The following is a 13513-nucleotide window of genomic DNA, read 5'->3' as shown; positions in this document are numbered from 1 at the left end:
GAAAGTGATATCTAATTTGTGAAGGTTCTGATTATATGCAGAATTCTAAGTATGATAATTCATTTTTAAAATATGTCTAAAAACTCTATTTGCCTACATCAGTGTATGAGACTTTCATTTGATCACTTCTTTCATTCATCCAAATACTGGCATCCCCCCTCTTACATCAGTGTTGTGTTCATCCTCTAAGCACTTGTTTGTTTTTTTCTGTTTATTCCCTACTACTCCTCATCCCTCTCTCTCTCCATTCTTTGACTGGTTTCTGTCCGTTGTCCAACTTTCCTATGATTTGGTGGCTCTGTTGGTGTGTGTGTGTGTGTGTGCGTGTGTGTGTATGTGTGTGTCCATGTCTTCCTTTTCTTCCTTATGTGTTGCCTTTTCGGTGATAAAGCAAAGGGAGCGTGATTTTCTGAAGACGTTGCGGTTGGTGAGTGGGAGAGAAGCATGTGCGGTTGAGCAGCATGGAGACACGGTGGATGATGATGATGATGATGATGATAAGGGGGTACGTGTGGCTTGCACCCTTACAGTAGCCCACTAATTCAGCTCATGTTGTGGCATTTGAGTAGAAGCATAGAAATATCCATACAATACGGTTTCTTTTCTTACAGGCCTGTGTAGTTATTTCTCCAGCTGATGATGACATTTTTTGCCCATTGTTGAACATATTTTCCTTTTTTTCCACATTGTTTTAAGGCACTTTTGCTTTGGGACTTTTTTGATGAAGGCATAATGGAATTATGTTTAAATTTTATGGTGCAATAAAAATAATGCATAGCGTTTCCTGGGACCATTCACTTCAGTTCTTTACAAAAACTGCAACACGTGATCAGCCACACCCATGTATAAAAAGCATTGAAAAAGTCTCCCTTGAAGGCTTTCACATCCACATCACTAGCTCCACACATCATGAAGTCATACAGTTAATTCTGTCTGAACCTCTATGATGATTAATTTTTTCTTTGCCTTTAAATTGTGGATTTGGAAATATTTAGCTGCTGAAGCTCTCTGAATGGCCTTCACTAAACTTTTTTTTTTTTTTTAGTACCGTTGCTTTACTACAGAGAGGGACAGGATGGCTGGATGCAGTTCAAGCCTTTCACTGCTGCTTCTGCTGCTGCATCCTGGCTCGAATGCATTTTCCATTTCATTACCTCATCATGCTGTGGCCCGTAGCCGTTCATGAGCATTTGCCACAGAAGATCATAATACAGCACTATATAATCATCGGTAGCACTGAGATCCGAATGGATGTTGATTTATTTCATTCATCCATTTTGGCTTTAAGAGTCGCTTTTCCTTTTGGTTTTGAGATTTGATTTGTTTTGAACTAATCTATATGGCTTGAGTAGATGGAAAATGTTCAGCACACGGGTGGTTCACCACACTTTATTCAGCTTATGCACACAGTTTGAGTGGATTTAAAATGGCAACAATTGTTGTGGATTCCACGTCTGTCAGTTGTTTGTTCTTTTACTTTTTTTTTTTTTTTTACCTCTTCAGATGTGGGGGTAAGATGCATGTTCTGTGTCATTTGTTTTTTACCTATTCATTTTCCCACCTTATTTTCCTTGACTTTAAGTATCTGATTAAGCATACAGCTGTTCTTCCATATTTATCTCTACAGCCTCGGGAGAGAGGAAGGATGCGCTTCCACAGACTCCAAAATGTACAAATAGCTCTGGATTATTTAAAGAGGCGACAGGTAAAGGACCTGTTGATGGTCATTTTCAGGTTTTTGTTTTTTCTTGTAATTGGAAAAATGCCATAAAGAAAATATCTCTTTATAGCCTTCTCTAATCTGAATGATCAATAATTATTTCTGATAGTAGCCAATGGAATGCTATATTATACATGTAAGAGAAGAATAGTTGCAATGCAGTATTAAAATTTAAAAGGAAAACTTAACTGCTGAGCTGACATTTTAATAAGCTTCCTTTCATTTTGTAGCAGCTAGCTTGATCAGAGTGGCTAGCATAACTAATAGCATAACATCAGTATTCACTTAAAGAATGTAAATGCCACGGATTTAGATTTAAATTATTAACATTCAACAGAGATGGTAGTTTTTGCTAGAAAATTAGACAGTTATCTCTCAAAGGACAAGAAAATGTAAGAAGAGGGCAAACATTTTTGTATCTCTTTATTTATATTTGCTGATGAACACCAGGTCTTTAAGGATGGAAGTTCTCCTTCCTATGACTTTCACATTTAGCTCCTCCCACAGATTCAAATCAAAACTCAGACTAGGCCTTCTCAAAAATGTTATTACACTGAGACAGGAGAAACATGTTGGTAAAATTTACAAATAACTTTAAACCTAAAATAAAATGCTTATGTGTGCAGATATATTATAATTTGAGATGACTAGCCATTTCCTTACTTTGACCACAAAGAGATGACCATTACTTAGTAATAAATGATGCGTTCATTTGTTTAACTTCTTTTGTAACTCCCTATAATACCTTAAATTAATTTTAGCTGCTCTAAACATAAATGATACCATTGAATTTGTGGAGACTAAAATTCCCAGCAGAGAGACTTTAAAGCTCTCCGGTTGCATCCCCTCCCCCTCGGCTGTACGCAGGGTGTACAGATGAACACAGCCTCATTGAGCTGTAGCCAGATGTGACGTACAGCCACAAACAAAGGATTCATGGAAGACCACAGATGAGATAATGTATTATTCCAGCTAAATCGGAAACAAAATGTGTTTGTGCAGTGTTGCTACTGATAAAGTAATCTAGCTATTAAAACTTCTTTAGATCTGAGTAGATCTAAAGAAGTCAATGAGTAGGCTGTAATCACTTCAATGTGGAGTGATTACAGCCATTCTAGTTTAACAAGGCTGTCAGGAACCAATGATGGCTCTTCATAAATCCAGACACTGTAGACTTTGCTCTACTTCAATTTGAGAGACATCTCTAAAATACTTATCACTTTCTGATTCTGGCATGTGGTAATGTCCTAACAAGTTTATATAATTCCCTGAGGTAAAGCCATTATTGCACAGAGTTCACCTGAAACGTTACCATTCAGAAGTTTTAGACTAGGCTGCCACCTTGTGGTGGTTGTTACACATGACCAGGAAAATTTAACAAAACATAGTTGCAGTTATTTTGTGTGTGATTATTGCAACTAATAAACATATAAGGACGTGTTGTACTGATTGTAGACCTTATATCTCTAGGTCAAACTTGTAAATATCAGGAACGATGACATCACTGACGGAAATCCAAAGCTGACCCTGGGATTGATCTGGACCATCATTTTGCACTTTCAGGTTAGTGATGGATCTCATTCCGTAGTAACACAGCTTGATTTCTTTCAATGACTCTTTTATCTCTTATCAATGAACTCATAGTCTCATTAATAAAAAAATAAAAAATAAAACTTCACTGGTGAACTATTGCACTTCTTCAAGTTCTTTTTAATGTTTCATCACATTTGCAGCCACTGATTTATTTCATTTGGATTTTATGTAATAGTCCTTCAAAAAAATGCTTATAATTGTAAGTGAAAGTTGGTAAAAGTACTTTGTAATGCTGCCTTTTTCTGTGACCATCAGTTTCCAAGTCTTTATATTTATGTCGGCACATTGACAAGGCCTTTCTCACAGCTTAATATAGTTTGAGCTAAACCGTTCTATTTTAACTCCGGCTGTGTGTTTAGGGAAGGTGACTATCCACTACAGGAATTAAGCATTTTGCAGCCTTTAACACATTTTACTTCAAGATTGCTGGCTTGTGGTTTCTTTTTGTTGTTTTTTTTGCCATGTCTGCACCTGAGGTGCAATTCTCCAGAGGTCAGATGATAGGTATTTTGGGAAGTCAGAGAAAATGGGATCGGGTAAAACAATCTTGCCACACCCTTCAGATTTTTATTTACAGAAAATTAAAAAAATTGTGAGTCATTTTCTTTTAACTTTAGAACTGTACACTATTTTTGGTTGATCAAAACAAAAAATATTATTATTTTTTAATATGTTAGAGTCTGTAGTTGTAAAGAGATAAATAAAAAGGTACTTTTACAAATGGCTACTTTAGGAAGATCTCTAGTTCTAAATGACCTTTTTCTTAAATGTTCTTTAATTATGCAAAACATCTCTACATTCAAATAGACTAAGCAAGTGAAAAACCATATTCATTGTTTACTTTGTATTTTCTCAAATCTGCCTTTCATTTTACAAGAAAAAAAATTCTGTTTTGTACATATTGATACATGCAATCATTTGAGGCATTTTGTGTTATTTTTGAGGAGTTCTAAATATGCTGTGCACTCTAAACTCTCAACTGAGTTATATGGTGCTGTAGATCCTCAGTATTCTCCTAAAAATTTTTCCCTCTGGGAACACTTAATCACCCTAATGCTGTTACATAAATCATGTCACATGAACATCCAGGTGCCCAGTGAGGTATTCAGCAACTATCCCCAAAAAAATTCTTCCTTTCATATGTACTTCGATTCTCTCCTGCTTTTAGACAGTATGGTTTTTAAATCTTCATAATTTTGAATCAGGGACATAATTACTTTAAATCAATATGTCATTTATACTTTGAGCCTGTGTTTATTCTCTGATCTTAAGGATAGAATTAGTGCACATCTGATTGCTCTGTAGCGCCTGAATGAACCGAGTGAAAGCAGCAGATTGAATTTTGCCTCGACTCAGACAAGCTGACAGGTAGCGTCCATGATTCTGCCAACACCTGCCGCTGTCCGTCTCACGCAGGCCCCGGAGCGTTTGGCGGTGCGGCACAGGGCCTGTTTCTTCTTGCTCTGCAAGGACATCAGGGCACCTGATGGGTTCAAATGTTGAACTTCATTCAAGCTGCACATCTCTGTATTTTATTAAAAAACCGAACTGACAGAAAACTGACAGGCGTCAACAGAAGGAATTTTATAATAAATGCTTTATTTTTACTATGTCTGACAGAGGAATCCGAGATTAAACTCTTCACCTGAGGAACATTGTGTTCATGCTCGTCTTACTGCTCAAGGCTAATTTTTAAAACTTACCTAAGTTTTGTTTCAAATTTTCAACTTTCTATTTCATACAAAGTTCGTTTTTTTTAGTCTTGTCTGAGCAGGGATATGGGCAGTGCTGTAACAAAGCATCCAAAGGTGTACTCTTAGATACTGCATTTCTATGTGGGAATCATAATGTTTGAGTCTGGCTGCTGCCATGGTACCGCTGTAGCACTTCACTAACGTCAGGGGTTTTAGGCACTTGTGTGACATCCTTGTTTATTTAGCCCTGATTGTGTCACTGCTTCTCTCTGCAATGCATCTATTTTGTCATTATGTAGCTAGCATAAATGTGGGTTGATGAGTCACTCTTTAATTTTGCTGTTATTAAAACTCAGTCGCTAACGAAGAATGCTGCAACCGGAACAGCAAGTCTTGCTGCATATCATTAACTTATAATTTGCTGGTATCTGGAGAAATAAGCTAATAATACAAAACAAATAGGATCCAATCTGCTTTTATGCTATATCTTTAGAAGATGAACTGTTATTTGGACTGTACTAAGTGTCCGGTGACTGTGACCTCTGGAGAAATTTCAATATTATGCTTCACAGGGACATGTAGTATTTTTAGATTTACCCTGATGCTCATTAAACATGTTGCCAGACGGTTCTAGTAGCTCTAATAGTTTTATAAACTGAGCCACTTCCTGATCAGACTATTAGCGACTTTCAAAACTTTGTTGTAATGTTTGCTTTGTCTACTGGGACTCACCCCCGACCCCTCCTCTGGCACAGCTATTGTAATTTGATCGATAAATAAAGTGAAATGACTTTTTGTCCAGCTTCTCATGCTCTTTTAGTACCATTCTGATTTTCAATTATCCTTCCTACTCTTGTGAGACTCTCTCCAGCTCATGAGGTCACAATTTCTGTGCAAAAGCATAATATGTCGCTTTTGCTTCACAGTATGTTGCCACTGTTGTAAAGAAATTTAGAAATAGCTGTTATGTGTGGACTTATTCTTTTGGGGGGGAGGGAAAAAAGCAGACTAACCAGATTTAAACTGGTTTGTCCGCAAGTCTCTTTCATTCTCGGCCAGCTGACTGCCAGAAGCACGTGGGTCACGTCTGCGTGTGCATTTATGGTGTTTGCGCCGGATTAGCAAAGCTGGGAAAATGTTTCAAAGGTCAGCAAAGACTGTAGTGTAAGAGGAGAGAGCACGGAAGAGGCGCAGCGTGAGAAAAGGCTGTCCGGTTCTCAGCAGGAAGTTAAAGGACGAAGTCGACTTCTCTGAGTGCAGAGCTTCTTGTCTCTCTGCCAGACTGCAGCTGCTTTTCTATGTTCCTCTGCTCTAGTTATCTAATGGCTTTCCGTCAGTGGGATAATGCTTCTATAGATTGAGAGGTAGCTCACTGGATGTTTAAATCCCTCTGCTGTTTGGGGTTCCGGCACTGTCGATGGAAGAGTATTCAAAGATCTGACAGCCATGGGAAACATCTGTGGCTGTGTTCGTGGACCTAAAGAAGAATGCTATGTTGACCCCAAGAAAGCTCCGTTAAGTCCTGGATCTAAAGAACTCAGAGGACGTCAGTATTTTCAGAGGAAAAAGAGAAAATCAGAAGATTTAAAGCCTAATGCACCAAGTAGGAGTTCCCCAGGTGAATTCATCGGAAGCAGTACTGTCTGCAATAGTTCTGAGCTTCAAAATGACTCAGAAGACAACTCTAAGCGAAACCAAACGGAGATTAATGAACTCTCCCAGGTGGAGAACCAACTAACCAGGCAAGGTAGTCTCAGCGAAGGTGTTTATATTGGAGAGGTACCAGTTATTGTCCTCAGAGGCGATGGTAATCCACCTCTTGACACAAGGATGGCGTGTAGGTCTGCAGACATTGAAGATGATCACATCTGCAGGAAAGCTGTTGAAGGAAAGCTCCACGGTGTTAGTGCAAACTCCAAGAATGTCTCGGCCAAAGATGGTCTGCTTGTAAAGAAGCTCCTGCAGCGCCAGCTGAGACGGGCTGTTAGCTTCGGAGCGGTGGAGCACATGTTACGAACTCTGAAGGGCAATGACATACCTGGGAGCGAGGAGATGTTTGCAAAGATCATATGTGGGTCTCAAGCACACAGAAGGAGGAGACACAGGACATACACCTGCCCTGGTTACATTGACCCTGCTCCAGCTCCTGCCAAGTCTGTTTCCACCCAACACAAGGTAAAAGGAGAGAGTGCTATAAATAGTTACCATGGGTGGGATTCAGGGCAGGGTGAAAAAGTGGTGCATCTGAACAGTGATGGTGTCTGTTTATAATAAGGTGGCGCTACTGCTATATTAAAAATGTAGCTTCTTCATTGCCAAACATAATTTTAGATTTCTTTTAGATAGTCAAAATTGGTGGGTTCAACTTATGTTTCTTTACTGGTGATTGGTTACTCATGGATTTATTTCCTGTGGAATTGAGATCTGAATACAATAAGAATGTACTTTTTTTTTTGCTACTCCTCAATTTTACCTGGACTCAGCAAGATAAGTTGATAATAAAGAACTTGCACTTGGTTTTATCTAATCTCGGCATTTTATCCCAATCTTTCTCTAAATACTTTAGTCATATTCTCTGACAGATTTAAGTTAAGCTTGTCTAAAGCTGCATCATATGAAAACATGTAATATTTGATAATGTTGTTGAATTTGATAATGATATAACAAATAAGTCTACTACATACCTAACATGATGCTTCTTATGGACTTGGATAAAGAAAAACTGTTGTTTGAAGGGGGTCAAGTACTTATTGTTTAATTTGTATATAACATATTATAATGTTTGTTTAATAATCTGTCTCTCAAATTTCAAGTGAAGCTAAAATAAAAGTTAGATTGTTTTTTTTTTTTTTTTGCACAAATTAAGAAAAGCACTAAATCTACAGTGGTTGATATAGTTATTTCTCTCATTTTAAATTTCCCTGCATAAAACATACACTTAGCGGTTATTTGCTCATAGTGTATTTTGTATCTGCTTTGTGTTGCTTTTTTGTTGTTGCTTACTCATTATTATTATTATTATTATTATTATTATTATTATTATTATTATCTTTTTTGTTATTGATTTGCTGGTGTTTTTGTCATTTATATAGTGTTTCCACATTTTTGGTTTCTCATAATATTTACAAAGTTTCCAAAATTTGAGCAAGTACTATAGACATTGTTGAAATGTATTCGGAGTGGACTCTAACTGCGACCTGTTTGCGATGCGTCATGCTCATGCTCAAGTGTGAGCTGTAAAATAGTTGGTGAATTTATTATGCAATTCTGTCAAACATTGGAGACCTGTCGACCTTTGCCAAGGAGAGGCATTGCATTTAGTGATTCATATTTAATTGCAAATATCTAATGCCTATTTTGTTATGTCTCATCTAGATTTATAAGAGTTGTTCATCTTATCAGTCCTTTAAAGTGCTCTTATACTTTATCAGGGAGAGGAATGTTGATTTAAGATGATTCTTCTGAAAGTTTTATTTTACAAAGCTGAACAGAAAAAGATCAAAACCTAAATATGTGGACATGTTGGAATGGTTCTTGCAAAATGCAGGGCACAGTAAAGACACTGTCAATGGATAGGTTGTCAAAGATATGACAACCATGGAAAACATCTAGGGCTGTGTTTGTGGACCTAACGGAGAATGCTGCTTCTCCTTTAGAAAGAAGGATAAGCAGTAAAGAAAGCGCCACTAAGTCCTGGATTTAAAGAGCTAAGAGGTTGTTTGTATTTTCTGAGGAAGAAGAGGAAGTCAGAAGATTTAAAGCCTAATGGACTAAGACAGTCTGTTCAACTCAGCTGAATAAATATTATTTTTATAGCACCAATTCACAATTAGTGTCATCTCAATGCTCTTTGCAAGACAAACTCATTCCATGTATTTACAGAAATACAGAAGCAATTTAGTCCAAACATAGTCATTCAAATTTATATTCTAATTTCATACGTTATAATTCTATTATAGTTATGATGAAGCCTTTCACCCAGTTGATTACTTGAAACAATTGAGTTTGTAGCGTTTCGGCCTCCTCCGACATGAGCGTTACACTAACAGTGGACAGTTGATTGCATCGAGTTGTTAAACTTCCAGCAATCTTTCATACTGATCACGTGGCAATAGTGGAAAGGAAAACTACCTTTTAACAGGAACAATCCTCCATAGGAATCCAGCTTTGTGTAAATGGTCGTATCCCGTAACTGACTGGAGGTTTTAGAAGACAGGGTGGATAAATATGGAAGCACTGATCCTGGAGCTCTTCCTAAGTTAAGGAAAACATAAGCTGGGTTAGTGGCAGCAGCAGCTCCTTTAGTGGCTTTATCTAGTAGAGAAACACGCCTATTTTAGATAAGATTTTTTCCAAAAATCTTGGCTCAAATCTCTGGAATGAAAAACTCTGGAATGAAAAGCAAAGCACATTTGACTAGGAGAGAGTAATTCAGCAGAGACAATCAGCTGGTCTATTTCTGCAATTAAGTTATGGTTCTCTCTACCAGGAAAACAAAAAGAGACTATACATCATATTGCAGCAGCAGACTGAAGTACTCTGTTGGAAATGTAGGCTTCTTATTTCCTGATTCTCAATAAAAAGTCAATCAATAAAACAGACAAACTCAATAACTACTTTTTTTCTTTCTTCAAAGAGACGTACACAAATACAATACAGATGTCAAGCTTGAAGCATTAAACTCTGTTATTCAGTGCCCATAATATTAGCTTATATTTAGAATACTTCACCATATTTATTCACATGCCATGACATCAACTGAGTAGCACAAACTTCATTTTAATCAGAGAGATTGTGAGATGTTGTGACTCCAGATTTTGCCAAAATTCATAAAACATTTTTGGATGTTTTATGAACTTGGATGAAGCTGTGCCATTAAAGGCGATGAAGGGTATGCTTGAAACCACATGATCAGAAGAAATCTGGAGTTGTAGTTGCAGCAGCCTGTACATTGAAACAAGTATTTGTACTTTCACCAGACTCTTTATTAGGTACACCTTGCTAGTATGGTCTGATACTTTGAATGAGTGTGCTCCCTCTGCTCTGTGGTAGATCTCGGATATCCACGTCACAGGGGAGTCTGAGGACATGACGGCCAAGGAGAGACTACTGCTCTGGTCTAAACAAATAACAGATGGCTATGTAGGCGTACGATGTGACAACTTCACCACTTCCTGGAGGGATGGGAGGCTGTTTAATGCCATCATTCACAAATACAGGTACAGTTTCACAGAATGGTAATGTGTTTGATGAGACTACTCTTTAGGACTATTTCATATGGGCTTAACGCAACTTTTTTTTTTCATTTTTTCCTCTTACTTCAGGCCAGATCTGGTCGACATGAGCCGGGTGTCGACGCAGACCAACCGCTCCAATCTGGAGCAGGCCTTTACCGTAGCTGAACAGTTGGGGGTGGCCAAGCTGCTCGACCCCGAGGGTAAGACCTGTACGGTGTCCCCTCTGCACCTTTGAGTCAGAAATTATCTCAGAACTGTGAGAAGCTCATTTTCATCTAACCTTTAGAGTGCAGTTGGGATAAATATGTGCTTTTTACCTGTTATGAAAAAATGAAGCTCCACTGGCTCCGTCCAGTGATCCTACTCTGATCTGCAGAAATGCACTGCTCTCAATCAGAAACAACCACACAGATCCATGAGGAATGTCTTGCAGACCTCCAATTGTTGTTCAAGCTCAAAATTCCCAGTTTGTTGCAGCTATGCTAATGGTGGAGATACAACCAGGAAACAGGAAAGCTATTTATCTGCCATCAATGGTGGCCATGCTTTTTAGCCTGCATTTTCATGGCTGGCTCTGTTGTGGAGGAAGGCCTGTAGTGCATTTTAGCTGAGACTTAAATTAAATAGATTACAGCACATTTATCAAAATGTTTTTGTTCATACAAACTTGTTTATACCAGTTTCTAAGACCTTGATAGACCAATTTTATTTTATTTTTTATTACCTTAAAACCATCAAAGAAGACATGTTTGTTCTCAGCATGTTATATGGTCTTTCCTGACCTGTTGGTTTCAACTTTGCTCATCAGACGTTGATGTTCAGTCACCGGATGAGAAGTCTGTGATTACATACGTCTCAACTCTGTATGACGCCTTCCCCAAAGTACCGGACGGTGTCGATGGAATAAATCCTAATGTAAGTTTGTGGCACTGACACACACGAAGGAAAAAAAAAACTGCTGACAGCTGCTTGATGGATGATGACTCTGTCTTTCAACAGGACGTTGATATCAAATGGGTGGAGTACCAGAACATGATCAAATACCTCAGCCAGTGGATAAAACATAATGTGGCCGTTATGTCAGATAGATCTTTCCCCAACAATCCTGTGGAACTCAAGGTTTGGTTCTCTATATTTTATAAATTTTAGGCACCACCAGCACTTCAACATTGTAGTTGGTAGCACTTTTACCTTGCAACAAGTAATTGTAGTAGTAGTAGTAGTAAACCTGACTGTAAGGTTTTGAAAGGATGGCTAGATTTGTGTCTTTTACTATACAGAAAACTGATTAGATGGAAGTACGTAGCATACAGCAAGATATCTGTCCAGTCAAGGTTAATTGCCTGCTTCAAACAGCATAATGTGATCCCTATCTGCTGCTGTAGATACAGTTGATGGATTTTGGAAAGAAGAAGCATCCATTAACTGTAGGATATCGATATCTTGCAACAGACAGAGTAATTCCTGAGGGATATGTGGAGCTGGTTGTGAGGGTGGTTGCAAAGAGGGGTGGTTATTTTCAAAAATGCTATAAGAGGGTCATTGTCCTGTGGAGCAATTAAACAGATTCATTTTCACTTTCCGACTTCTTTTCTCAGGCACTTTATACGCAGTATCTGCAGTTCAAAGAACATGAAATACCACTAAAAGAAAATGAGAAAACAAAAATCCAAAATCTCTACAAAATGCTGGAGGTATGGAAAACGGAAAACAACTTTCTTTTCTCTTTAACTTTCACTGCCATTCGTCGTGTGTCACACCAATAACAAGCTTGGTTTTGCTGTCGGTCTCACAGACGTGGATCGAGTTTGGACGTATTCAGTTACCCCCGAGCCATCATCCAAATGATGTGGAGAAGGAATGGGGTAAATTAATTGTTGCTATGCTGGAGAGAGAAAAGACCCTGCGGCCAGAACTGGAAAGGTATGAGCAGAGAGTGAGAGCTTCAGCACTTGTTTTTTTTTTCATTCTGATCCATCAAGATTTATTGAAAGTCTTGTCTTAAAAATGTGAACTACTCAAAAGTCAAACACACAGAGTATTATACCTGGTTCCAAATTGTCAAAAAATGACTATATGACTATATTATGAGGCACTAAACTCCTAAAATGTTTCCTAATGTGCTGCTTTATGATTTGAAGCACACTGCACCCGTTAGCGTATTGCTCTGTAATGTTGTTTTCACAGGCAGAGTGCACCCATATCATATTTCAAGCCTCTTAATGTCTTTACTGAAATTAGATACTGAGGGCACTGCTGGACACATGTGTGCGATTGGCAGAAATCCCCTCATTCTAATATTTTTGCTCAGTCAGCTGGTCTGTAGAAACACATGACTTCATGCACAGATGCACATCAGTGAGCACAATTCATAGAGGTTAATGTTCAACATGTAATGGAGTGATCTGCAAAACGTCTTGCAAACATACATAATGCATTTTATACTCATTGAATACATGATTAAGCATTGTATTTAATCCTTCTTGTTTCATAGCATAATGCTTGGAGTGAAATAAAATGGAGAGTTTTTGAAGTCAGAATGATGAGAGGGAGGTTGAAAAATTGTTTTAATAGCAAAAGTGAAAAACGTTTTTACAAGGATGTGAAAAAGAGCGTGTGAAATATCTGCCCACAAATGTAGTGGCTTTCAAATGTATCCATACCATTTGATTTTCAGCTAGCCAGTCTCAAGGGGTTTCATGACCTGCCACTATGCTGTGTTGTAAGTTCTCACTTTTTTAGGCAACAATAATAGTATGAAATGTCAAACTTTAGTTCAACTTTATTCTCACAATCTTATCTGTGCTGTTTAGATTTTTTTTGAAAGCCTGCTTTTATTCTCGACACGTTTTAGCTCATTGTCAAACTTTAAAAGAGAGAGAGAGAAAAAAATCTGTCACCTTGTGCAGCTGTTCCTTAATTTTTTTTTTTAGTCATGTCAAATTATGTGGAAAGAAAAGGCTGTGTCAACAAGTTATCCAAAAACAACAGTCTTAAAACAGTTGTTAGCTAACTCAATTACATACCAGTTGCATTTCTTTTTTTGCATTAATATTATTTCCATGGAGATAGTGTTTTGTGTTCAGTTCTCCGTAGTTCAAACATCTTTAAAAAAAAATGCAGCATCTGCTCTGGGTGTGGCTCTTTTGGCTGTGGTTCCTACAGTCCTGCTACATGTGAAGTTGCTCTGTCCCAACATGCTGTTTAATTTTCATCCCCTAAGGAGTGGGATTGTATTTCAGGGTGGCTTGTTTTACACACCCCTCGCC

At 38.0% G+C, this 13513-nt stretch overlaps 1 protein-coding gene across 17 annotated transcripts in view; it reads left to right on the top strand.

Moving 5' to 3' along the window:
* dst (dystonin) overlaps nt 1-13513 on the top strand; it is a 115539-nt gene that overhangs the window by 29888 nt on the left and 72138 nt on the right. For 16 of the 17 annotated variants that reach the window (XM_015060460.1, XM_015060484.1, XM_015060469.1 and 13 more), the window contains 9 exons: nt 392-505; nt 1628-1705; nt 3191-3283; nt 10060-10226; nt 10332-10444; nt 11053-11159; nt 11244-11363; nt 11843-11938; nt 12040-12167. In XM_015060460.1, the coding sequence (XP_014915946.1) occupies nt 392-505; nt 1628-1705; nt 3191-3283; nt 10060-10226; nt 10332-10444; nt 11053-11159; nt 11244-11363; nt 11843-11938; nt 12040-12167 (1016 nt within the window). The remainder of the gene's footprint in view (nt 1-391; nt 506-1627; nt 1706-3190; nt 3284-10059; nt 10227-10331; nt 10445-11052; nt 11160-11243; nt 11364-11842; nt 11939-12039; nt 12168-13513) is intronic. The other variant, XM_015060476.1, reaches the window with a different exon arrangement.

Source organism: Poecilia latipinna, unplaced genomic scaffold, assembly GCF_001443285.1.
Source record: "Poecilia latipinna isolate Pla-1442-1.1 unplaced genomic scaffold, P_latipinna-1.0 Scaffold67, whole genome shotgun sequence".
Classification (NCBI taxonomy): domain Eukaryota; kingdom Metazoa; phylum Chordata; class Actinopteri; order Cyprinodontiformes; family Poeciliidae; genus Poecilia; species Poecilia latipinna.
This window is presented reverse-complemented; position numbering and strand designations above follow the sequence as displayed.